Source organism: Sphaerodactylus townsendi, linkage group LG01, assembly GCF_021028975.2.
Source record: "Sphaerodactylus townsendi isolate TG3544 linkage group LG01, MPM_Stown_v2.3, whole genome shotgun sequence".
Classification (NCBI taxonomy): Eukaryota; Metazoa; Chordata; class Lepidosauria; order Squamata; family Sphaerodactylidae; genus Sphaerodactylus; species Sphaerodactylus townsendi.
In genome coordinates this window covers 114,632,320-114,660,204 of record NC_059425.1, presented here as the reverse complement: position 1 = coordinate 114,660,204, position 27,885 = coordinate 114,632,320, and the positions used below count along the sequence as shown (strand labels likewise).

The window sequence follows — 27,885 nt, the reverse complement described above, 5'->3', positions numbered from 1 at the left end:
TAGCCAGATCCGTTTGAGAGAGGAAGGGGGCCAGCCGCCGGGCTTGACGAAGATGGAAAAATGCAACCCGGGTTACATGGGCCACCTGGGTCTCCATTGAAAGAGACGAATCCAGGTGGACCCCCAGGCTACGAATGGAGGAGGCCAGTGCCAATGTAGCCCCCTCCCACACCGGCAGCTGGAAATCCCCAGCCCCTCCCTCCCAACCCAGCCAAAGGATCTCCGTCTTCGATGGATTCAGTTTTAACCTGCTCTGCTTCAACCAACCAGCGACCGCCTCCAAACAATGCTGGAGAGCCACAGGGGTGATGACTGTTCCCCTCTCCATCAACAGAATGAGCTGAGTGTCATCAGCATATTGATGACAGGTCAGCCCAAAGCTCCGTACCAACATGATAAAGAGCTTTGTTAAAACAAGGAGAGAAAAATCAGGAATATCATGCCCCTATTCTGGAGGAGATTTGGGGAAATTCCCAATAATTTATTCCTGTTCCCCATTGCAACTTACATCTAATACAAACAAAGGTATATAAGAAATTGTTTATTCTGAACTGTGCAAAAATATGCTTGCATGAAACTTTTATTAGCTGCATGACTAAAGAGAATACTTTCAAATCTGCAGGCTTTTTTACTACATTTTAAAGATAGTAAAAAAGATGGTAAAAAGTTTAAAGGATGTTTCTATTGTTATATTTCACTTCCCTATATCATTTTATATTGAGGTTTTAGATTATTTATAGCTGTTTTATATAATGGTTCATTGATTGTTGTAAACCACCCTGGGCTTTCTAGGGAAGGGTGGTGAACAAATTGAATGAATGAATGAATGAATGAATGAATCAATCAATCAATCAATCAATCAATCAATCAATCAATCAATCGAGGGATCAATCAATACATACATAAATAAGTACATATATACATGCAGATCTTTTGGGTTTGGCATATGTATAACTCAAACATCCACTAATTGTTATAAGGACTGTTCTGTTCTTTTTATTAGTTTCGGTTGGTTTTTATGTTACCATTTGTATATTCTGTTATATTTCAGTCATGCAATTACAGAGTATTTGCAAGTAAAGAGTATTAGAAGCTTTAATGGTACAGCCATTAGTTGATATGCTTTATTTAAAGTCTGTTTGCAAACTCTTCAAGTTTTAACAAATAAAAAGAGCACACACATACCAAGAGCATAACAAAGCAGAAGCTCTCAGAGTAACCAAAAGTTCAGTGATAGAGTTCAGTTTGAATACCTGTATAAAAATCCCCGTGTGCAAACATGTCAATCATATAACGACAGAATGCATATTGATCTAGCAGAACAGAAAGGAAAGAAGAGTAATAAGACACAGTTAGAGATCTCTTTGCACTTGTGTTTGAGCTCAGCATTAAAGTATTTGGTATATAAAGTAATCAATATCAAAATAGATGAACAATATCATGCTTCTTTTTAAAGAGCATACTAGTTTACTTGACAATGTAAGGACTCCGATGACTGGAGATGTCTAATTACAAAAAAACTGTTAAGACGGGCTTTGGAGGAAAGAATTAGGAATGCCAGCCTCCAGGTGGGACCCAGAGATACAGTTCATCTCCAGACTGCAGAAATTAGTTTCCCTTGAGAAAATGAATGCTTTGGAGGATGAACTCTATAGCATTAAACTCGGCTGAGGTCCCCATCCTCCACAGGCTCTTTCCCCAAATCTCCAAAAAATTCACTACCAGGATATGGCAAACTAACCCAACCCATCCACTACTGGTGGCCGGGGTGGGGGCGGAGACATGTGACTACCCTAAAAAGAACAGCCAGAGTCTATAACTTTTAGGGATCTTTCTTCTAGGGGCTATCTTCTCCCTTGTCCCGCTCCGATGGTATTACATACTCATGGCTTTAAAATTCTCACTTCTGAGAAGCACTAACAATCACTAAGGACTTCTGTAAAAGAGTCATGCACAGACATATAAACCAGTGGAGGAGGCCAAGCAAATGCTTGTGCAGACATCAGCTCAGATTATGAATTGGGCTATAACATTCTGAAGGCTGCTTCAGATGTTACAGTTCTTTATGCTCAAATGCATACTGAAGGATGCGTGCAGTTTTGAATGTATCTTAAATGCCACATAATCATGGGTAATATCATTATTGGCCTGTTTCACATTGAGGGACATTTTTTTCAATTCAAAATATAGTGAGACGAAAATCAGACACTTAACTGGTTATTTCTATTTTATAAAGTGCAATCAAAAGGATCTTCCAAAATAAAATGGAAATTTTAAAAGAAACTCTTAAACCATGGAATCAAATGGCAAAGAGCTTTACAGATTATTCAGAAAGCCAGCCAGCCAGCCAGCCGGCCAGCCAACCAGCCACACTGGGGACTCTGGATTAATGTTTCGCTCACATCATTGTACTAGCTAAAGTTTCCTATGCTACCTTTGAATTTATGGAACTGAACAATTAATCTAGTAGTGACAACTGACAGTTTGGAATCAGCATGGCAAAACTTGACAGTCAGCAAGGTTTGCCACTGGCCATTATATCATAATTTTATTTGGTTTTATTCCTTTCTAGAGCTAACACTTTTCCTGCGGGCAGAATATGTGATCTAATTATGTACATTCTAAATAAAGTTATGCAGGCCTCTGAAAATTAAAAATTTAGAGGCAGCAAGAAATTAACTGTTTGATAAATTCATATAACGGAAGTAATATGTTACTGACTCTCTAATTCATTTTCATATTTAATTCAATAAACCCTCTGTTTTTAATTTATCTGCAGCTGTTGCTAAATAACTGAAATGCTGCACTCAAGAGAGAGAGAATCCCTGGGCTTTCATTGACGAATTTAGGCCAAACCCATCTTCCTGAGCAATAATAGCTCCGTGGGTATACTATATCAAGTACTATTTCTTTTATCCCAGTACAGTTAAAAAGAATTTGGTTTGAGAAGGAGAACAGTTTGTGCATTATTCCCTGAGATATTAATCTGGAATAGGGATGTGTAAAACAAGCCTCCTTATTTTGGCTCGGTTTGCCATGTTTCTGCCTTATGTTCATGTTCATTCACAGAAAGCCTGCAAAGTGTCTCCGATACCCCTGCATTTTCAGAAATCTTATATGCAGGCACTGTTTTCCCAAACGCCAAATGAGCAGTTGCCTAAACAAATGCACCTAACAGCAGAGGATCACCAGGAGCATGTTACCACTTTACTTGAGTAAATACCACTGGTGGTCATGTTAGTATTCACATTTACAGTGCTAGCTGTACAGCACATTATCTGTTTCTTGTTCATAGGCTGCAAACAGCAGCAGTGAAACTGGCAAGTTTCCCCTCACCCCTGCAATCGGGAGAGGTCTCTTCACTGAAGAGAAGAGAGCATCAAACTCAAATATCAATTTCATCTCCAGTGTGAAAAGCCTCTTCTGGCTTCCAGCAGAACTTTGAGAAAGCTTATCAGGTTCGCCATTGCTCTTTCAGCCCAATGCTCACATCTTGAAGCAATGCTGCACACCCAACCACATCCATTTTTTCCTGACCAGCATGCTTAAGAGTATGCAAATAAGTCATCTGATTTTTTAATGTGACCAGTATATCCTACACATTGTTAATGACAGAACTTAATAGAACAGAATTTGTCATAAGGTCAGCCTGAAATACTTGTGCACTCCAGGAGAATGGCAATATCTGTATCAGAAATATAATCTGACAGACTAGCACAACATTGCTGATTTGTAAGGATTATTTTATATCAGTACTTTTCTGTTAAAGCAAATAAGCAACATTTTGCATTACACATTCCTACTTAGGACTGTTCATTTCTAAAATAACAATACTTAATTTCAGAGATGTTGCATCCCATGTCTATAACATTTTCTAACATGTTTTGTACTAAGGACTAGTATTGCACAATCTCTCTGCATCAATGTGGGTCATGCAGTTGGTTGCTTTTGCAAGCTGCATTGAAATGAATTCAGGTCGTACAACATAACCACTCTGTAATTCAAGAATGTAGGTAAGGGGGGGTTCCCGGGTTTAAACCCACCCATTACATGTCCGAAGCTCCCCCCACCCCCCCCACCCCGTTTGTGGGTTTTTTCTGTATTTTTAAGTGTTTTTTAGTTTTTGGTTTTCAGAGGGTGCAGTTTTTAATTGAGCAGCACCACAATTTCAGGGATTTTTTGGGAGACTCTCCTAATGATGCTACCCAAGTTTGGTGAGATTTGGTTTAGGGGGTCCAAAGTTATGGACTCCCAAAGGGGATGCCCCATCCCCCATTGTTTCCAATGGGAGCTAATAGGAGATGGGGCTACACATTTGAGGGTCCATAACTTTGGACCCCTGGAACCAAACTTCACTAAATCTGGGTGGTATCATCAAGAGAGTCTCTCAAAGATACCCTGAAAGTTTGGTGGTGCTAGCTTAACAATTGCACACCTGACAGCAGGTACCCCTGAAATTTCCCCAGATTCTCCTTTTAAATCCACCCCCTTTGGCATGGATTTAAAGGGAGAACCTGAGGTCCCCAGTTTAAACATTGAAAGTGATGCTGTTTCAGGGTGGGGGATAATGCATCCCCAAACAGCATCACTTTCAATGTTGTTTTAACTGGGGATCCCAGATTCTCCCTTTAAGGTGGGTTTAAAAGGAGAATTTGAGCTCCCCAGTTTAAACACCATTGAAAATGATGCTGTTTGGGGATGTATTCCAGCATCACAGCGGCCGCCCATGTGGAGGGGGCGCAAAACTCAGATTTTGCAGCAGGTTCTATTTTTCCTAGCTACATCTCTGCCCAGAGGGGAGGGCAGAAGGGACTGCCAGCTGCTGGCTGGGAGCCCAGTCAGTGGGAGGGGCAGGGCAGGGGAATCTGTCATCCCTGGCCTTGGAGATCTGCTTTTATAAGCACTGAGGCTGGGGGCGGGGCTTGATGAGGGATGACCATGCCCTCAGGGGTGGGTGGGGGCATGGCCCCGCCCCCTGAATCCACCCCATAAAAATCTATACCTACGTCCCTGCTCTGTATTATACCTAGTAAATGCTGGATCAGCTTCAAGGTTTTAGTATTAATCTTTAAATTCCTAAAGAGTCTGGGACTGTTGTACCTATGGGGCCACCTCTCCCAAAATAACCTCTGAAGGGTGTTATGCTTGGCTGGGAATAATTTGCTGGTAGTCCCTGGCCCTAGAATCATTCTGTTGTTCTTAATCAGGGCCAAAGCTTTTTTCAGCCCTGTAAGACAGAGATGCTCCGCCAGGCCTCTTGCTGAAGCAACAACGGTTACATCTTTGCTGGCTTCCATATCCTTACCTTTATTTTTATTTTGCTTTATTCTTAATCATGTCATTTGCTTTACTTCTTAAGTAATTGGTTCTGATCTTCGGTTTTGATTCTCTCTTTTATGTTCTCTTTCCTTGGTTGGTCACCCGGGTGGTGAAATGAAATGGGAGCACCAACAGATATTTTAATTGTTACAGTTTTAATTGTTATGGATCACATGATTGTTTTAAATTTTTCAAAGCTGTTAGCTGCCCTGAACCCAACATTGTTTGGAAAATGGCAGGATATAAGTCTGATAATAAAATAATGTAATACATAATAAAAGAAATATTTCATTTATGCTATATAACAGCTCTCATTCATTTCAGGGCACTTTATCCAAGAGATGTTGATAAACAGCATATCTTCTATTTCTAATATTTAGGGACACAACCTAAATGTTAGTGAAATTATGGAAATTTTCCTATTGATTTTTTTTCCAAATATACATTCCAAGATTAAAATGGCCTGCGTAATATTTATTGCAGAAAAACAAATTAAAAGATTTGGGTGCTGTGTGGTTTCCGGGCTGTATGGCCATGTTCTAGCAGCATTCTCTCCTGACGTTTCACCTGCATCTGTGGCTGGCATCTTCAGAGGATCAGATGATCCTCTGAAGATGATCCTTCAGATTATCCTCTGAAGATGCCAGCCACAGATGCAGGTGAAACGTCAGGAGAGAATGCTGCTAGAACACGGCCATACAGCCCGGAAACCACACAGCACCCAAGTGATTCCGGCCGTGAAAGCCTTCGACAATAAATTAAAAGATTAATGGTCCAATTATTTGATTTCATCTGATTGTCTTTGTTCAGCTAAAATAAAGTTTACATAAAATCAGAAAATGAATCCTGAGAGCAGGCTTGGTATGTTGTTCCCAAGCTATCTGAGTCCCCTGAAAGAGCATTGTTTCTAAACTCCTGTACTGGATGTGTGCCTGCCACAAGAACACCTTGACATTTGCTCATTCTGACCCCTGTCTAGCTTAATACATGTTACACAATGGGAAGGGAGGTGGAAACTGAAGTCTGTGGAAATTTATGATAACACTCAAACTCTGTACCTTTGCTAGGAAGGATCATGACCCTGAATCACATTATATGCAACCCAATCCAGGGCCTCAGCAGCTAGGGGTGACACCACTGTGGCATCACCACACCACCTTCACACAGGACTTTTTGGCAGTGCAGGAAGGTAAAATACACAAAAACCCTCCCTACCACTAAAAAGGCCCTCCATTGCAACCTATGGGCTTAAGGCACTTAAATGGATGGTGTATGCCTATGCCACAGGTGACTGCATATTCAGAGGCAAAACCAGGATGGAAGCTGACTAAGGTGGGCTCCACCCCTGGCCACACTTCCGGAATGCCCCATCAATGTCCCAGATTTGCACCATGCCAGGATAAGTGCCCCAGGGAGGGCATTTCTGCCAGAATAGGGCCATGCCGCCTCCCAATGGCAATTGCCCCTCCCCCCAGAATGGGCCATAAATCTTGGAATACAGCGATTTATAATATGCAATGATGCTACAGTTCTGAAGAAAAAAACTATTATGAGACAGTAAGAGTTTGAACATGTCCTCCATGCTCAATGAATCTTTACAACTCACATAAATAGAATGATTACTTTGAAATTTTTAAAAAATAAATATAGCATACTGCAATTATTTCCTGATACTCTATGACTAAAGATTCATTTTAAGACAATGCATCTTATTGAAATAAATGCTTATACTTAAAAGAGTGGGGTTTTGTCCCACAAGTGCTAGTTTCTAACATTTCTTGATGATTTATGTAGACTTTAAGGCCAGAAGAAGCAAGAGTAAAAGTAATTTTGATGTGCGTTGTGCAGGTATTCCCAAGGTTGTGTTTTCTCACATAATTACAATGAAACGGCAAATCAGAATTATAGGACCCTACATTCCTGGATTTAAGCAATTATTCTTCAGTCCATCTTGGCACTGAAATTATAATGACTTGTAAGTCACAGCAGGATCCAAATGCCTAGCCAGTTAAAAGATTGTCACTTTAAAAACCTGCCTAAAATGGAATAGGCAGAGTGGTTAGTGTGAAATTTTCAAAGCTGTGTCAATCATAGGAAAGTTATTCATATCATACAAGAGCAGATGGAGCAGAAGAGGGTATTGGCTTATTGACTGCTGATGTCACTAGGCATTCCAAGAGCTATGCTGCCTTCATCTACTGCAGTGTACAGGGATGGAGAGGCATTTGGAAGGAGGGAGCTCACTCTCTCAGCTGAAATACCAATTCCCATTTTACTGCCTGCTGTTGATTTTTCGCTCTCCATTTTCTAATGGTATTGCTGCTTCCCATATTGGCAACACAGTTCAGGAACTGCAAGCAGAAATTCAGACTGACACATTTAGAAATCTGAGGCATTATACAGACAGATTGCTATATCCTGCTAACTTGCATCTTTTCACTGCTTCATTCTTGTATTGGGAAATCCTCAGTAACGAAACCTGTTCCATAAAGAAACACTGCAAAATGAATATATTTGCCTGTAAGGTGAATCATTAGCTGTAAGACAAAAACACCAGGCCTTGCATTTGTGCAACATCTCCATTTAATGAACCTGAAATGTGAACTGAAAAGGATTTAATTCAACCATTATTTTCAAGCCCATGCGGAACATTTGCTTTCTTTCTGAATCAACATTAGTTTCATTGCCTGGATTTTCTTTCCCCCCTCCACTTCAAAGATCCTCTGATGCAGTCTCCTGGTATTTGTTACCTTTCTTTTCTGACTTTTCTTGAAGCATCAATGCTGTCTCCTCCTTTGCTTTAGCTTTTGGTGGTGCTGTCATTTTCTCTACTTTAGCTTCCTTATATTTTTCTCTTTCAGATGCCTTGGGTTCTGGCTTTCCTTCTTTCACATCCTTTTTAGCCTTCTCTTCGACTTTGATGCTCTTTTTTTCTGTATATTATTTGAAAACAGTCAAGATAATGGTTTATTTATTTTATGCCATTTTAATTTGTGTCTAAAAAGGTATCTGGAAAGCCTCCCAAATTATAAATTGTTAACATAAATGATAAAAACATAAAATAAAATACGAATTATTAAAAATGTGAAACAATAACATCTTCAATGCAGGTTTTTTTTAAAAAAAGAAAAATAAGAATCTGCTTTGCCACTTAAACACCAGCTAAATTACAAACTTAATTTCCAGAAACTAAGGCCATTTCTGCACAGTGGCAGAAATGGCTCTCATTATGCTGGTGAAGGCTTGGGGACAGTTCACATGGTCTTGTGTGAGTAGCCGTGAAGCTGAAACGAACTGCAGAAGCGGCTCCGCACGGAACCGTCTCGGCTTCGTCCTAGTCACCTTACCTCTCCTCCCTGCGCAGCTCTGGATGGCTGGAGGAACAAGCCCACGCCGCCTTCTGACCTCCGGGGGTCTGAGGGCAGTGTGGGCATGTCCTTTCAGCCATCCAGAGCTGTGCAGGGAAGAGAGATATGTAAACAGAACACCGTAGGGGCCAAAAGTGGCACCCTTATGCTGGTGCACTTCGTACCGCATCAGCAGGAAGACACCGCTTTTGAAAAAACTCACTTAGGGAGCAAGTTTCAAAAGCGGCAGTTTCCTGCCATTTTGGGAGGGTTGCTGCGATGCTGCTGCAATGCAGCAGCACCAGCTGTGCGAACAGAACCACAGGGATGGTGTTTTTACCACCCCTAAGGCACTGTTTTCTGCCGGTGCAGAAACAGCCTGAGGCTTGAACTTAAAACTCACAACAGAACTCAGAAACTGTCGAACCTACGCACTTGAAATTCGGCACGCTGGTTCCTCATGTGCCCGAGGCGCTCAATAAGAAAGGATTTCCAAAAATATTGAATTCAACTCGAGATATTAGCTGTTTACTGTTTTTCCTATTCATCTCTGCCCCTCTGCCCAAACATTCCATGGGTGATAGTTGGCACTTCAGGCTTCCCAGGATACCAGACGATTGCCACAATAGCCAGCAGATGGAGCTGCTCCATTAGATCCTGGACCATTTAGCTTCTCTCAACCCAGTCCCTTGGGTATAGAGGATCTAAGTGAGGGTGAATGCTTACAGGAGGAAACTCAATTTTCAGATACAGACGATCCACTCACAGAGGGCATAGAACAGACTCCCAGATTTTTTTAAAGGGGAGGGTTTATCTCTACTAATTACAAAAACTATAAATGTGTTAGATTTGCAGCATCCAGTGGACGCTGAGGATCCAACTGGATAACTGCAAAGAAAGCCTATAAAGGGCTGTCCCAGGGGTAATCAGAATTGTTTCCTGGAGGAAGGAGTCCCTTCTAGGATTCTCCCTTCTGCCTCCTGGGTAAGAAAATGGAACAACCCACTGGGAATACCCACTAATGGAACAGCTTCCCAGTTCCTTTGATGAGTCACTCACTCTAACAGTGATTGGTATTCCACGTTTACATATACAGCTTCATGTCACAGGACTTTTCAGTGACGGCCACGTTGCTGCTCTAACTCCACTATCCAAATCGACAAGCTGTGATACTGCCCACCAAACAACAGGCATGCTTGATCCACTGATGTGATGCCTTACATACACACAGCAATTTACAGATTGCATTACACAGAGACAGCACCAGAAAGCTGCTGCAAACCATGCAAAACCCACCCCGCAACACCACAGGCACGCTGTGAGGAAACATGCAGCATGTCACCCTCAGTTCACAAACACACTGCAAAGAAGTATGCTGCCTGTCACCCTGACATTCATATAGACACCGCTCTCACCAACACATAGCGAACTATGGGTGCCCTGCAATCCAACATGACGCTCCTCCACGCACAGCAACCTGTTCCTTCTTCTGCAACCGCTACAGGGTGACTCAACAAATTCATACAGACACTGTGATTACAGGGGCCATGTCTAATACTGTGCTCCCCAGCACACAGGAACCTGTTCCTTCTGCTGAAACCGCTAAAGGGAGAATATGCCTTACATACACACATCAACTTACCCATTGCATTACACACAGACAGCGCCAGGAAGCTGCTGCAACATATGCAAAACCCACCCCCTCACTCCACAGGTAGGCTGTAAGGAAATATTCTGCATGTCACCCCTCAGTTCACAACCACCCTGTACAGAAGTATTCTGTCACCCTGAAGTTCACAGAGATGCCGCACTCACCAACACGTACCGAACCACGGGTGCCCTACTATCCAACACCACGCTCCTCAATGCATAGCAACCCATTCCTTCTGCTGCACCCACTACAGGGTGACTCAACAACTTCATACAGATCCTGTGATCACAGGATAGGAAGCCTCATGGCGGGACCCCAGGACCATGACTGCACCATGGCTCACACATGAGGTTTCGAGGCCCTAAATAGGACGCTCCAAGATATTACTGGCCACAACTGTCTTATGGGTGGAGTTCTTTGCATTTCTTACGGGTGGAGTATTTGCATTTCTGCATTCTGCTTTTCCCATTCCCCGTAGCGAAGCGCGGGTACCCTGCTAGTGCATATATATTTGTAATCAGAGTGTCCTTTTAACCCAGGGCAAGGAATCAATAAGTTGTTTTGGTTGTCAAAATACAATGAACATGAATATTTTTATTGGGTGTTACCTACACTGCAGACTTCTTTGTGTCTGCATGGAACAATTCTCATTCTATATTCATCAGCATTTCGAGACTAACAATTTCTACCTTCTTCCACTGCTCATCAATAATGGGACAGTTAATGATGCTGCTCAAAATCAAAGAGATATTACAATTGCTCTATTGTGTTGCAGAAATGTTATTCATATTTTAAAGTATACAGTTGTGAATAAATTACTTTTAGCACATCTATGAAGGTTAAAAGGATCATCAATATCTCACAACAGCTGAAGAAATCAGACCAGGATATCTTTACAGCAAAAAAACTAAAATATCATCTTTAATGGTTAATTTTTATTCTTTGAGCTCACTGGCAAATTTTGTCATTAGATCTAAGTGATTAGGCCTAATGTTCTTCTGGTCTTGACAAAGAATTCCGAAACTGGCCATGTTTCATTGCATATACTGAAACAGAACTTTGGTCCTTAGTTGAATGGCCTTTCTTACAGTTGTTAGGCCAGAGTTAATCCTGCTGAGTAAAAACTGAGGAACATATGACATCAAGTGGGATAGCACCTAAAATAGCCTACATTCTAGGGAGAGGCAGAAAGTTACCTATTCAAAATGAATGCTTCAAAAACTTAATAACAGCAAAATACCTTTTGGAGGAAGTTTCTTTTCAATTTTTTCTTGTTCAGGTTTCACCTTTTCTGTTACTGAAATAAATTGAGATTGTCTTTATTTACCAAAGCTGTTGTAAAAAACATACAGATTAATCTATTTTGAAAAGATATTTACATGGACTTCAAGTACTGTGTCTCTAGAATGTTAATATCTATTTCTTGTTAATTAGTGGATTTGCATAGACCAGTGGCCTATTTGTAACCCCAACTAAGGACTTTAGCACTGTTTACCAGTCTTGGTTCAGTATCTTGGTTCAATATCTCTTAGTTTCCCCACAGAATATAAATGAGGTCTTTACAATATTTTTATAGCCTATTAGGGAATTATTAAAATATATTTGAACTAATCCTAACATTTAGCAATCTCAGTAACATTATTTTATAGCATATCTACTTAGCAATACTAGATAACTGTACATATATCATGTTTATGACTCTGATCAGCTTTCAACTGTAGATATTCTTTTGAGATGTTTATTCTATTCAGCAGCGCTTAAGGGTCACAGCACCTACTGAATTCAGTATATTTTAGAGAAGACACAGAGCAAAATGATCATCTGATCATCTGTATCAAGTTAGTCAAGGTAAGCAGTTTCCTAACACATTTCCCAGGGAGAAATGGGTTTTGGTAACCAATTGAATTTGGACATATGCTGGTGTAAGCACTGGTTACACAGTGCAAACCCACAGCATCTCTGCATTGCTCCTGGGTACTAGGGGTGCAGCATGGAGGCTGAGCAGAAGAGGAAATAAGGCACCAGGCTCTGCACCAGTGTAATTGTGAGAGGATCATGAGCCATGGCCAGAGTTAGTTCACTCCATAATTAGCGGCATATCTTCAGAAAATGGCGCCCATGGCAAGCAGTGAAATTGAACCCCTCCCAGACATCTGACACAATTGTGTAACTGCACAATCATGATCATTTAAAGTGCAGAAAAATATTAAGCCCTGCCACCAACAAAGGACTGCTTGAGAACTAACACAGAAATGCCTCATCATCCCAGAAAATAGCAAAAAAAAAGGTCAATCTAAGTAGCAAAAAATGTTTTTGCCACTAAAATATCACCTGGCATGCTGCCCATAGTGCTGGTGTGTTTATGGGGGGGGGGGAGGGAGGGTGATATATCAGTTGTGATTAGTAGTCCCATTCTCCATGAATGTGCCTGTTCTCCTTTAAAGTCTTCCAAGTTGGTGTCTGTGCTCACTCTCAGTGGAAGCAAGTAGGCTTGGATATTCAGGTGCACCGAATCCCGCATTTGGCCCAAATCTGGGTGCATTTGGGCCAACATTGGTTGTATATGTCTTCCCGGGCTTGTCTTTCCAGCATCACCACCAGAACTCCATGTGCATACCAGGATTCTCCTGCTGAAAAGAGGTGCCCCAGAGTATGGAGCCCACTGCCCAACCCGCCTGGGGTGTAGACCGGGAAGCAGTGAGGGGCCTTGGCTGAGCAAAAAGGCAAGGTGGCAGAATCACCCATGGGTGCTATCCTGCTACTTCTGAGAAGGAAGGCAAAGAAGGTGCACCTGCTTTCAGTGAAGTGCCACTGTAGGGGAGGGTGGCCTGCAGGTGTGGATGGCCTGCAGGGTGAAGAGAATATTCCTTGCAAAAATAGAGGGGCAGTTGGACCAAGGTCACTTTGCAGAGGGATCTGTCAGCTCAAAGCTAGGTTTTGCCTACAGTTCCAAATGATTGGGAGGCCACTTGGAAAGGGTATAAAGGGCCAAATAAACATAGGTTAGCCCTCTTTGGCCTGTTATGTTCATGTGGGGGTAAAGTGAGCAGCACAGTTCAAACTTTGTAAAGGACCCTTTGCAAAAAGAACAGGTTGCAACTACTTTCAGCTAATGCCTTCAGCTTATCCTTAGAGCTAGGAGCAACCAATCTATGTGAGGTGGGAAGGAAAAAATTAAGTTTACATTGGGTATATTATTTTTTCTTTCCTTTAAGGGATCCCAAATAAGCAGGGAAGTTTGGAGAGTATGTTGCTGTATCAGTTAAGATCAACTAGTTATTTTTCTGTGGTAAATAAGTCACCCTTTCCCTCACAGAGAACTGTTGAATCTTAGTTTACTTATTTTGTTACATTACAAAAAATACGACGTAACTCTTTTTTCATATTTACAGTTTACAGGTTTCAAGCTTCAATAAACAATGTCTGAACCCACAGAAATACATACACACAAAGGGAGAGATCTTAGTCAACACATGCAGTTATTTTAGTCAGCTAACACAACTGACACAGACAAGAATGTTCACTCTTTGGAAATTCTCCCAGCATGCAGTGTTTGTATGCTAGAATTTTTTAAAAAGTGCACATCAAGATTTACACCGTGGAGGGATCAGCCATCCATATGGATATGAGGTTCCTTCCACAGTCCCTAGCTTCTTAATTAGAGTGACTGGATGCTTAGAAAGAATTCTGTTCTGCAGATGTCCTTTGCCAGCAGAGATAAGCCCACAAACGGGTGAAGGAGGATATTTGCTGCTCACAGAATGTGGAAATTCCTAGCTCTGAAGTCACTGTCACCCCATGCCCTTTTAGGGTAACAAAACTAATGTAAAAAGCATAACCAAAATCTCTTGAGAGGGCCTGTGAAAGCCCCTATCTGCACCCACGGGGTGCCAGCTCAGGGTCAATTACTGCTGTACAGGAACTTTTGACTGCACTGTACAGTGCAGCAGCTCATGGCTTCTTCTTGTGCACACCTTGGCTCAGGTGCACATAACTGCCAAGCTGAGGATACATAGACTGGGATGGGTCATAAAAAGAAGCCCTCCTTACAAATGGAGACTTTCACCAATTGTCCTGGGAACAGTTTGGAGCCAGGCATGGTAAAGGGAGAAGTGGCATGATTGAAGGGGCTGCTAATCCCCTACAAACAGGAATAAGACAATGGGTCATCACTTAGCCTGTGGCGGCTGGATCATTTCTCTCCAAGAGTGGCACAGACTTCAGTTTCCCAAGGATGGCTTGGGTGGTAGGTACCCCCTACACCACTGACAGCATGGGAGCATTCCTTTCTGATCCTGGACTCTGATGAGTGTTTGGCTCAGTTCCAATGCCAGCCAGCCCCCGAATGCTTCAGGAAGCCCTATCCATTACAGCCCCGCCCTACAATAACTCCATGGAACACTGGGGTGCAGTTGCTGGGGACACTGATGTGGTCGCAAACAATGACAGCCAAAATTAAGGACTTTTTTTCCTGCCATCTGCTCCATGATGAAACCATACAGGGGGCAGATTAACAGTGCCACAGTTATGTCATAGCTAGCTGACCTGATGCAGATGCCCCTCAGGATTATTCTACCCATCAAGATAAATCTTTATCATGTGCTGAATACCTGATCCCATGATGGATAAACCAAACAATCTGCTTCATTGCTTCAACCCAGCCAAAGGCAATATATGCATAAAAGCAATATATGCATCAATTCTGTACAAAAAAATGTTTGTTTTTCTCCAACTGAAGGGCCTAGGGTTACAGAGTCCAGTTTAAAAATATTGTTTAGTTATTTATTCATTTATTTGTGTAAAATGTTTCCATCCTGACTTATCTCACTGGACTCAAGGCAGTGCACAGTGTAGCAACCAAGTTGCAAAGGTATGAATTAATAAAATTAAAACAGGTAAAATGCACAATGTACCAATTTAAAAAGGATGATTTATGCATGAATTATGCATAGATCAGCTATGTAAGAAAACAGGTTTTGTTTCCAAACTCTGACAGTTCTGGATGAAAGCCTGAGCTTGGGGGAGATCTGGAGCAAGCTTGTTGTTTTCTGCTGCCTCATGTCGAAGAAGGAGCAAGCTTGTTTTCTGCTGCCTCAGAGACTAGGACACGGAGTAATGGATTCAAGGTGCAGGAAAAGAGATTCCACCTAAACATTAGGAAAAACTTTCTGACTGTCAGGGCTGTTTGACAGTGGAATTCACTGCCTCAGAGAGTGGTGGAGTCTCCTTCTCTGGAGGTTTTTAAACAAAGGCTGGATTAACATATGTTGGGAGTGCTTTGATTGTGTGTTCCTGCATGGCAGGGGTTTGGACTTAATAGCCCTTGTGGTCTCTTCCAACTCTATGATTCTATGATATCTGGTTAACATATAGAATACAAATGATAAATTGTTGTAAAGTATACAAGAAGCCTCTAAGGGGTGAGTTTCTGCTTTTCATGTCCTTTTGTTTTAGCCCTGTATGCAAGTGGGTTGCTGTGGTAGCTGACTGAAAGGCTGAATAAAGAAGGCTGAGTCAGAGAGAGTCAGAGAACTAAATAATTTTTTTTGAAAAAACTTCTTAAGATGAACTGAAGCTGATATGTCCTTTTGTTCCTGATGCTACATCAATAAAGTTATCCCTTAGTCTCTGTCCTTCAGAACAATCTCAGCCACTAATTTATCTAGAATGGCTAACCATAAAACTTGCTTTCACACTAGTGATGGAAGACTTGTGGCAATCCCGTTGAAGTATCAATTGAACTGGGAAATGAAGAGGCACTCTAGGCCACTGAAATCATTGTTCTCAGTGCCCCTTCCTTACTTCCCCTGAAAAAAACACTTCATTGAGATGTAAAAATGTCCCGAATTTGTTTCCAGAAAAAGATGGAAATTGAAATATATGTGATAAATATTGTCCAATGAAACCTAAATTAATTTCACTGCTTTAACGACATGTTGTTGTTTAACGATATGCTGTCTAGTCACAGCAGACAAGGCAAGAAACTTTCAGAGATGATTTGCATGGGCTTTGCATGGGCTGAGAAAATTCTAAGAGAACTGTGACTGGCCCAAGGTCACGCAGCAGTCTTCATAAGAAGGAGTGGGGATTTGAACACAGATTCTCCTGGGAATGCCCCCAGCCTGCCCCCCGCTGTGTCAGTGTGGTCTCAACTGTTGGCAGAGCTGCAGGCTTGCAGGCTCTTCTGGGTTTGAACATTGCTGAGCTGCATGGCCCTCACCTGTGTTCACCTCTTACACTGGTGGGATGGGCACCTACATTGATGCAAGCCTGTGCCACTTCCAGGATAGCCATACATGTATTTCAATGGTGCCATGACATCACGAGACCTCTGATTTGGTCCAGTATCTTAATGAAAATATTAGAAAGTTGTTTTTTTTTTAAAAAAAAACAATGCTGAAAAAGAATGGACTGTGAAAAATTGTGGGAAAAGCAGTACTGTTGAAATGGCCAGGGCAGTTCAGAGTGCTTTAAAGATGACTGAAAAACAAAATGAAAACTGAGATACTAAACTTTGGTCCAAATGTTGCTTTACACAGAACTGGCCCAAAAATGGATGACATATGAATCTGAAAAATAACCTGAAAAGGGGCTCAAGTCTCATATTCTGGGAAAAGTCATATATGTAAAGATGATTTAACCAGTCTTAAATTGGTGTCCAACCCACATTTTCTGGAGAAGTCCATTGGATATATGGTAGCTGAGCAACTCCAGGGATTTCTGAATGGAATATTTTTCCTCAGCCTTTTTCAACTCAGTTTTCAATCTGGTTATGAATGGAATTGGCTAAAGAAGCCCTAATTATTGAACTACAGAGGATAAAAGGGTACTCCATCCTGTTGATGTTGCTGGATCTCTCAGTAACTTTTCATATTGTAACCAATGGCCATTCTACTGAAATAGTCTGAATTGAACAACTGGCTATAGTTGGCTTTTTATCTTGCCTATTTATCTGCTCAGAGATGCAGACACATGGAAATAAGTGCAATGTAAATTAAAATCATCACTAATGCTATTCAAAACCTACATGAAGCAACTTAATTAACTAGAGCTATGGCTCAGTGTCATTAATACTTCATTAATTAAGCATCCAATTCCCTCCTAAAACAGTGTATGGAGACTGGTTAATTTCATGAAATATTTCATGAAGTATTATAAAGTAAGGCTAAATTCAGAAAAGGTACACATAAAAGATGAAAGCATTCACAACTAAACAGATAGAGGGGGTGGTAATAGGGTTGCCAGGTCATTGGCAGTGAAACGGGGTGGGGTTGCCAGAGTCAGGTTAGGAAACTCCTGAAGATTTGGAGATGGTTTATGGAGAGGACAGTGTGAGGTACTGTGGAGTACTGTGTCTGACAGTCTAGTCTCCAAAGCATCCATTTTGTTCAGGAAATTTTTTTTCTGTAGTCTAGAAATGAGCTATAGTTCTGGCAGTTCCCCAGGTCCCACCTGCACACTGGCATCCCATAGTGGTATATTTTATCATTCATTTGTTACACCGGCTATGTTTTTATAGCTCTTAGGATTGGCTAACGTAGTATCTTGGATATGGAGCTTCCCTTGAAGACAACCCAAAAGTATAGAAGTGTCTGAACTGTTCTGGCTATCCTCATGATGAGGGAAGACAAGAATATACATTCAGTGCGATAGTATCTGACTGATAACTTCTGGGCATAAAAGCTTTTCATGGCATGGAACTTTGGGGCCACCTCACTAGATATAAACCCTTGTATCACCTATATTCAGCAAAAAAACACTCTTATTTGTTTTAGAAAGTAGATATGGGTTCCAGTGTCAAGACATTTACTAGAGTTGCCCTGCCTAGTAGAATACTTGCCATGCTGAAGTGAGAAGATTTGTTTCCTCTAACTTTTTGTAAAGACTTGTAATACTTATTTTCGTTATGTGTGTTGCTATTGAAGCCAGAAAAGTAATGCATAAAAGTTTCAGGAAATCAAACAAATAAAAACATGGGGTCAGAGTTAATAATTTGTAAAAAAGAAAAAGATTTTATGAGAAATGTATTTTTTTACTTTGTCCCAAAGCATATTTAAACATAGAAAACAAATGAAAAGAATAGTAGATTGCCTCCTCACAGACTAGAATGTGTGTGGTAATTGCAAAATATGTACATCTTCTCTAGGCATCTTTATTTGTCTTGCTGCGGAATAAAAGTAAAGCTGTCAGTGAGAGAAACACACATAATATGCTGGAATGAAAAAGTTGGTGTAGTAAATAAAAAGTCTATTTTTAGATCTATAAAAATCACAGACCAAGATATAGTAAACAACTTCAGAAATATCATGATCCCCACTAAATAGAAAACCTATAAACAGTTAAAGGACTATGTTAAGGACTTATCTTTGGAGGAAAAGGTCAACAGCTATATCTTATTTGATACCCACACGATTATCTGGAAATATAAAGTATAATTTGCTTGTTGTTGTGGGCTTTCTTGGCTGTGTGGTTGTGGTCTGGTAGATCTTGTTCCTAATGTTTCGCCTGCATCTGTGGCTGGTAACTTCAGAGGTGTATCACAGAGAGAAGCGTTGTTCTTCTCTCTGTGATACACCACTGAAGATGCCAGCCACAGATCTGTAGGCTCACTGTCAAGGAACAAAATCTACCAGACCACATTTCAAGAAAGCCCACAACTCTAATATGAGTAAATCGACATTGAAAGCCTTTGAAAATACATTATAATTTGCTTGCTCAATGGGAAGTAATGTATAAAAGTTATGTGTATACTAAGCTAAAATATTAATACAGGCCTGGTCTAAGATCTTGGAACCTTTGACAGAACACCCCAAATGGCAGCACCTCTCTTATTAATGAACATTGAGTGCAATCCACTGGGAAGTTCTTCTAGGCAACCCTCAGTGGAATGAACAGAGCAGCACAAGGACATTATTAGAGACCTTCCTGGTAATTTTGAGAGGTTGTACTTCCGGATCAATAAGATCACAGCTGTTTGTATTTTGGAGGCCTTTAGTAGTATCTAGCACCCACTGCCTAAGATAGGCTGCTGCTGCTTCCTAGTAAGGTCACTGAATCCCACAAATAAAAGTACCTTTTGGTGAAGGAGGTTCTTTCTTTTTATGCTTTTCTTGTTTTGCAGGCTTCTCCTTGGGAGGTACTAGAAAGGAACAGAAATGACACAGTACTCTCATTCAAGAGAAAATAGTATAGCACAATGAACAACAAAGAAAAGCAAGGGAAAGCAATACATTAGGCAGAAGATAGATGGTTTGGAAAACATCACAAGTCAAGAACGTGTAGCAAATATGCATATTTAAATCTCATAAAACGAATGTAATAATGCAGATACCATCTGGACAATTCATTCATGGACAATTCTGAGATGACAGCTAAGCAGTATGAGCTGCTGCAGCACAGCAGTGCTGTGCTCCCCCCAAAAAAGAACAGCAGGAAAATGCTCCTTTTCTAACTCGCTCAATGAGCGAGTTATTTGGAAAGTGGCATCTTCCCGCAGGCGCCATGTGAAGGGCACCGGCGTGAGGGCGCCACTTTTAGGCGCTGCCTGTTTGTGTTGTTTGCTTTCCTTTTCTTCCCTCCAACACTCTGGAGGGAGAAGGGACATGCCCACGCTGCCCTCCAACCCCTAAGGGTCAGAGGGCAAACTCCAGAGTCTTGGAGGGAAGAAAAGCTAAGCAAACAACACAGACTGGAGGCAGCTCCATGCGGAGCCACCTCTGCGGGCCGCAGTGGCTTTGGGGCCACCCACATGGTCCTGTGCGAATGGTGCCATGGCTCCACCAGCATGAATTATACTAGTGGCCAGTCGCTTCTGCCACCAGTGCAAAAATGTTCTTTGCTTTTCTCTTTTAGGGGTCAATTTTGGTATTGTGAGACATGGTCTACTGATGTTAGCTCCTAACGTTTCACTTGCATCTGTGGCTGGCATCTTCAGAGGCATGTCATGGTAAGATGTGTTCTCTCTGTGGCACAGTGTGGAGTGATTTGCGTGGGAATATCTGTCTTGTTTTACTCTCAGGTGAGTCAGGTGAGGTATATTTGCAAGTGTCCAGGCCATATGGATATTTGCAAATGCACCTCACCACCTCCCACCTGAGAGAAGGTTAAAACAGATGCATCACTCTAGAAGCTAAAACTACCAAACTTCAGTCACACATCATCAGAAAACCACCCCATCGAGTTAATTCTAGCTGTGAAAGCCTTTAACTGTACAGTTTGGCATATGTTTTTTAAAATTAGATGTTCCCTCTGCAATTAAATTACAGGATATAAAAGACTTGTGAACTGTTCACACATTACTCAGTGAGTGACCACGTTCATTGAAATCTTTCTAATGACAACCAGTGATGAAAGCTAGAACAGACAAGAGCCTTCTTTCAGCCTTCACCTGGCAGGGAAATATAAATTTTTATTTTGGGACCTCTCATTCTTTGAAACAAAGAAGAAGAAGAAAAGATTGCTGCCTTCTCAGACCTTGAAGATACCTTTCGAAGAGGCAAAGATTTTACGCAACAAATCTAGGAGGGCATGCATGTTCACTTTCTTAACATTTCCCTCATGGTTGGCCCGAGTTCAAGACATCACAACTGGCTGCTTGGGGAGCCTTGCTAACAGAAGCAGTACTTTTGTCTGCATGGGCATCTCTCAGCCATTCTATTTATCCCTTGTCAGCTGGTCATTCTCTCTTCCCTCCTTTAGCCATAATCAGAAAGGAATTAATCTATTATTACAAAATACTCCCTCATCCTTCCCTTAACAATGAGAATAGGATGGGGTTTTCTGAAGATAGCTAAGTTCATGCATTATTATGGCTGGGGAGGGAGGGAAGGAGAAGGGACTGGGAACAGCAGTTTCTCACAGCAGCAAAGCTAAGGAAGGATGATGTGATGTTTAAAAACCTTTATCTCTTAATCCGGCTAGTCCCAATAGTCAGTCCTTAAGAACACAAGAAGAGCCCTGTTGGATCAGATCCAGCATCCTGCCTCACACAGCAGCCAATCAGTTAGTCTGGAAGTCCAGTGCATTTCCCTCACGTTTCCTACTGGCACCAGTATCCAGAGGCTATTGCATCTGAATGTATAATTTCCCTTTAGTCACTGTTGTGCCATCTTCTTCCTTCCCTGGCCATATTCGGAGAAGAACTGGCCTATCTTCAGAAAGGTCCTCACGATCTTAATGGTTAATGGCAGGGCAGTGTCCTCCATACATAATCAAGCCCTCAAATTATAATCAAATTATAGGCAAAGCAGGGAGGAGGGAATTAGAAGGACTAGAAAAAGGCTAACAGAAGTTTTTTAAATTATTATTTAATGCAGAGCTTTAATCTCTAACCTGTTTAAATGGTGGTAACAAGGACAGGGAGATCAGGACTCTTCCTGTGTTTTAAAGTTGTATTTTACATTATTGTTGTTCATCGCCCTGAGCCCCTAGGGGGAGGGGGGTTTATAAGTCCAATAAATGAATGAATGAAATTAATGATCATTGCTTGGGATCAAGGCCTCTGTGTACAGGGGACACTGAGGGGTTGGTGCCTTCTCCTGTCCATATCACTTTATTGGGGCAGTATGAGTGAGTAGCCCATCTAGCAAAGTCACACAGTTTGAGTCACTGTGCATCTCTTTCCACCAACAGCAGATTGTTACCATGATAATCTGCTGCTGAGGGTCAAAGGTAAAACAGATAAATCCAGTTAAATCCTTTGCCTCCATCACCAATCCACTTATAAAAGTGTAAGAGACTGAATTTTGGATGATTCCCCCCCTTATAGCCTCCCCCTGCACACACAAATACATGCTGCATAGAATGTCATATTTAAACATATTCATACTTCACATGGAATTTACTTCTAAGTTAGTATATTAAAATCATGTCTGTTCCAGCAAGGACACATCGAAAGAGCTTTCTGCCACAAACAATTTAATGACTGAGACTGCATATGTATCATTATTTTTATGTATTTTTCTGACCTGGGAGGCCCAGACTAGCTCAATCTTGTCAAATCTCAAAAGCTAAGCAGGGATGGCTCTAGTTAGTATTTGTAAGGGAGACCAAGAATTTCCAGGTTGTTATGCAGAGGCAGGAATGGCAAACCACCTCTGTCAGTCTCCTGCCTTGAAAACCCTATGAGGTTGCCATAAATTGGCTGTAAATTGACAACACTGTCGACCACTGAATAATTTATTAGCTACCTGTCTTCCTCATGAAGCTTAAGGCAGCTTGTGAAGAAATGGCTCCTTCCCCACCCCCACCCCCTTTCCTTTTCCAAGCAGGCATCATAGATTTGGAGGACTTAAAATGCCAGATGGACGTGTGGAAGAGCTACCTGACCTAGGGCGAAAAGATAACCCAGACTGACCCTGAGAGAGGGGTAGGGCCTGGGAACTGATAAAACTGCTGTGAACAGAGAGGTGAGGTCTCTTTTTTTGCTGGGTCACTAAAGGAAGCAGAGCTCTTGCCTAGGCTCTGGAGAGAGTAATCATTTTGGGACCATGTGCTCACCCCAGGGAGCTGACCCAGTCTTCTAGGTAAATGGGAACTCTGTAAAGACTGTAACGTAAGCTTATGAGCCTACCCTATTGCAACAACTGTTAGGGTATGTATAGAATTAAGGGATAGAGGAATTGTGTTTATATCTTATTCATTTTGGAAACCCTTGCTCGATCTGGTGCAGTGCTAAAACATACCTGTAACCGTTCTATTTTTAATACATATTTTTGAGCCTTAGTTAAGGGGAACAGTTCTCTGTACCACCTAGGCCTCCGCCACTGTGGATGCACTATTGGAATAGGAGGGCACCAGGAGAAAGTTGGCAGTTGGCAAGCAGCTGTTCTTCCAGGGCCTCCAATCTGCCCTATGGAACCCAGGGAGGGGAACCAGGGGAAACTGAGGCTAGGCCTCAGAGTTGCAAAGGAGGCTGGGGAGCCCTGACCCTCCCCAGTGGGAAGGTCCTCAAACAGTCAGGTGGTGGCAGCAGTTTACCCAGATAGAGAGTAAACAAGCCCTTTCCAGGAAAAGTTGGCAACCCATGGTATAGGCTTGGGGTGGAACAGGGCCTGCCGGACAAAGCAGGTCCGTTCTGCCACACAGCTTATAATAAAAAATAATAAATTTTGATTGCATTGTACTTGCTTGTAAAGAAAATGTATTCACCAATCAGGTGGGGTCCGAAAATAATAGAAACTGTAGATTTGCTCTAAAGTCTTTATTTCAAAGCGATAGGTAAACATAAGCAAAGACGATTCTGGGGAAGCCGCACAAACTACTAGACTATAATCCCCAGAGCTCCCTGCCCCCTTGTAGCCAAACGGTTCACACTATTCCCACTACAATGCACTACAGAGCTGAAAATAATTCACACATGATAAGAGTGGCTCTTCCAGGCTCCCAAGGCTGCAAGCAAAGGAGAGTGTGATAACCAGACACCTGCAGAGAAGAAAGCTACACAGTTCTCCTTGCAAATGCCTGCCACCCCCACTGTCAGGCACCCCCACTGAAAGGGATTGACTTTAGGTATGTAAATTCAGTATATCCCTCTCCTCCTTTCCTGGCAAATAGCTAATCCATTATATTTTTTCATTGTTGAAAGGGTTTCATTTGCTTTGCTGCGGTAATGTCTGCTGACTTATTTTCTCCAGGATTTAAAACAATTTGATGCAATTTATATTTTTAAAGGTCTATACAAAGATTGGGTCACCCATACAAGAGTGTTAATGACAATTGGCTTCCCATTTTAAAGCCTGTTTTACAAGCTGTTATTTCAGGCAACAGCAGTTTTGTCTGTCAAATAGTTCCTCTCCTTACAGGCCATGAACCCTTAACCCTGTTGGCCTTTGAAAATACTGAAACATGATTATGCCGTAAGAAAGCCTTAAATTCAATACACTAAAATGAAAAATGACCATAACTGCTCATGCAAATTCTGCACGTCCACTTGCCTTAAGCAAGTCATTTTCTTTACAGGCAAGTACAATATAATCAGGGTTTTTAAAATTATCATCCATCAACCTTGGAAATGATGCACAAGTAGTCTTTGCACCTGGGAGAGCAACATCACTTTCGTGGCAATTTCATGGCATAATCATATAACAGATATAGTGTACAACTCGTGATTTCTGCTGAAGCAGTTAATGTTAACAGTCGATCCTGGGGATATAATGGAAGCCATGGAAGGTTATTTATTTTTCTTTGCTTATCTGATTTATATGCCACCTAATCAAAAACTGTCAACATATTACTGAATATTTTAATTTAAAGTCACCCCCTTCAGGGTCTCAGGCAAGTAACATTTTCTTATTTCATAAATCCCATGAGTTTTAATAAGCCCTGGGAAGAAAACCCTGGTCTCATTCCCAGTTTTAATATAGGGGTTATGTTACTTTTTCCTTTTTTCATATTGTTGTGAGCCTTGTATTAACTGTTTTTGTTGCTGGGTTTCCCAACGACATTTTAATGTCTTTTACACTTTTGATATGTAGTGATGTAAAATATATTGTTAAAAATGTAAAATTAATGGTGGAATGTGATACATCTGCAAATAAAATCAAAATAAGGACTCTCAAATTCAGGTTGTACAAAGAAAAAGAAAGTCTAAAGATAAGGCTATGAAATTCAGTAGAATCCCTATTTCCACATGAATATACAAAACTAATGAAACAGATAATTTCTTGCTAATTCTTTCCCATAAAACTTAGGCAGGAAACCATCCTGGTACATTTCACCTTTTTTCCATGTGAGGGGAAACGAGTTAGCCTATTCATTGCAAGCAACTTGATAAATAGTCTTGCAATAGGCTTGATAAAGACTGGCATACATACTCTATTATGAACCAAAGCTCAGAAGGGACAAAGAGAGCTTTGCATAAATACTGGAGATCTTGTTGGTCTTTAAAGGGTCTACTGGACTTGAATTGTGTTCTATTACTGCTGACCAGTAGTATCTACCTGAAGCTAAGAAAGAGGACTAATTTTGTCCAATGTGATACAACTCTTGCTACATGTGAGTGAAATGTGGTTTCTACATGTGTAAAAAAATGACTGCTGACATACAAACACATTATGAAAACCTGTCATTTGTTATTCAAGTCTCTAAAGAATAAAGTGTTTAACATTTAACATCAGACTATCTGTAAACAATTCAGCAATCACTAAATTAATTAGTCTTTTTTTCTGTCTACAGCTTTGACTGCAACCAAGCTGGTTCATTATCTTATTTAATTAAAACAAATGTTTTGATTTTTTCTACCTCACTACCCTTCCCTGAATTTGAAAAGCTGATCAGATAAAATTTCAATCTTTGCACATTTGAATTTTAAAATTGAAAACAGTGAAAGTTGAAATTGAAAATTGAAAACAGCTAAGCTTTCACTTTCTTGCGGCTAAAAGCAATATCATCCTGTGCAAAGCAGAGAGTGTTGTGGTCTGATCACAAGAACAGCTATGGAGGTTGTTTTTCCCCATTAATGATGACAATTTATTTAATATTTACTACTCCCAGCCATATGGCAAGACTGTCGTTTGCTATTTGCAGACAACAAACATTTCAAATAAATTAAAAAATGTAAGCTCAATCACTGCAGCCAGGCAGAGCCTGTAAGCATTTACTCTACAGAAACACAAACAGAGGTGGGATGCAGCCTATTCGCACCTATTCAGTAGAAACGGTTACTAAAATTTTCTCAGTTCGGAGAACTGGTATTAACTCCACTAGGGACAAGGGGGTAATCTCTGTCCCTAGGTACAACAAATCTCATCAAATGGGGAGATGCAAAATCGCCCCCCAAGGCCCCCTGCGGCCCCCCTGCCCCCATGGCACCCCCACGTGTGTATGAACTGTATGAAATAATACAATATATAGTAATTCTATTTTTTTTGTTCATTGGTATAAAGATTGGGAAAGTATTATAGGTAAAGATTTTTCATTTTCTTTTTTTTCCCTTGAAATTTATATTGGAAAGAGAGGCGTTTAAACTCTTTTAGATTAAGGATTTTCTATCTCTCCCTCTGTTAGTTTTCTTTCAAGTAGAATAGATAAAGTTGTTATAGGAAACTGAAAGAAAGGAGGGAGGGAAATATGGGAAGGAGGGAGGCAATATAGGATGTTTTAGTTGGGTGGGGGGAGTTGAGACAGACAGACAATTAGATATGTTTGCAATTTGTTAACTATTGTAAACAGTTTGGGGTTTCTCTCCTTATTTATGTTATTATTTAAAATCAATTAATATAATTATATAAAAAAGAAATAATACATTACCTTTCGGTATATTGCTTTTTTAGTACTTTGAACAGTCATTATTTGAATCTAGAGGTGGAGCGAAGGAGAACTGCACCTGGGGCTTGCGCGCCCTGCGTCCTTGCCACAGCCCTGCCCAGGAATGGTTTTTGCAGAGGCAAGTCCTGTCTTACAAACTTACTAGAGTTCTTTGAGGGTGTAAACAGACATGTGGATAAGAGGAAACCAGTAGACATTGTATACTTGGATTTCCAAAAGGCTTTTGACAAAGTTCCCCACCAAAGACTATTGAGAAAACTCAGCAATGAAGGAATAAGAGGGGAAGTCCTTCTATGGATTAAAAGCTGGCTGAGAAACAGGAAGCAAAGGGTGTAAATGGGAAGTTCTAGCAATGGAGAGATGTCGGGTGTGGTGTCCCCCAAGGATCAGTTTTGGGACCAGTGCTCTTTAACCTATTCATAAATGACCTAGAAGTAGGGGTGGGTAGCGTGGTGGCCAAGTTTGCGGATGATACCAAATTATGTAGGGTGGTGAGAACCACAAAGGATTGCGAAGAGCTCCAAGCGGACATTTATAAATTAGGTGAGTGGACTAAGAAATGGAAAATGCAGTTCAATGTAGCAAAATGTAAAGTGATGCACATAGGGGCAAAAAATCCAAACTTCACATACACACTACAGGGGTCAGTGCTATCAGTCACAGACCAGGAAAGGGATTTGAGCGTCTTAGTTGATAGTTCCATGGGAATGTCAACTCAGTGCATGGCAGCTGTGAAAAAGGCAAACTCTATGCTGGGGATCATAAGGAAAGGAATTGAGAATAAAACTGCAAAGATTGTCATGTCCTTATATAAAGCAGTGGTGCGACCGCACTTGGAGTACTGTGTTCAGTTCTGGTCACTACATCTCAAAAAGGATATTGAAGAGATAGAAAAAGTGCAGAGAAGGGCAATGAGGATGATTGAGGGATTGGAGCACCTTCCTTATGAAGAGAGGCTGCAGCGTTTAGGACTCTTTAGTTTGGAGAGGAGACGTCTGAGGGGGGATATGATTGAAGTCTACAAAATTATGCATGGGGTAGAAAATGTTGACAGAGAGAAATTTTTCTCTCTTTCTCACAATACTAGAACCAGGGGGCATTCATTGAAAATGCTGGGGGGAAGAATTAGGACTAATAAAAGGAAACACTTCTTCACACAACGTGTGATTGGTGTTTGGAATATGCTGCCACAGGAGGTGGTGATGGCCACTAACCTGGATAGCTTTAAAAGGGGCTTGGACAGATTTATGGAGAAGTCGATCTATGGTCAATTCCGCACTTGCGTTATCGACCTAAGTTCGA

General features: G+C 41.2%; 1 protein-coding gene across 50 annotated transcripts in view; it reads right to left on the bottom strand.

Moving 5' to 3' along the window:
- Window positions 1-27,885, bottom strand: part of TRDN (triadin) — a 294,546-nt gene that overhangs the window by 181,188 nt on the left and 85,473 nt on the right. For 48 of the 50 annotated variants that reach the window (XM_048491475.1, XM_048491557.1, XM_048491551.1 and 45 more), the window contains 4 exons: window positions 19,391-19,456; window positions 11,558-11,614; window positions 8,070-8,252; window positions 1,254-1,313 (listed from right to left, as the gene is read on the bottom strand). In XM_048491475.1, the coding sequence (XP_048347432.1) occupies window positions 1,254-1,313; window positions 8,070-8,252; window positions 11,558-11,614; window positions 19,391-19,456 (366 nt within the window). The remainder of the gene's footprint in view (window positions 1-1,253; window positions 1,314-8,069; window positions 8,253-11,557; window positions 11,615-19,390; window positions 19,457-27,885) is intronic. The other 2 variants (XM_048491656.1, XM_048491623.1) reach the window with 2 other exon arrangements.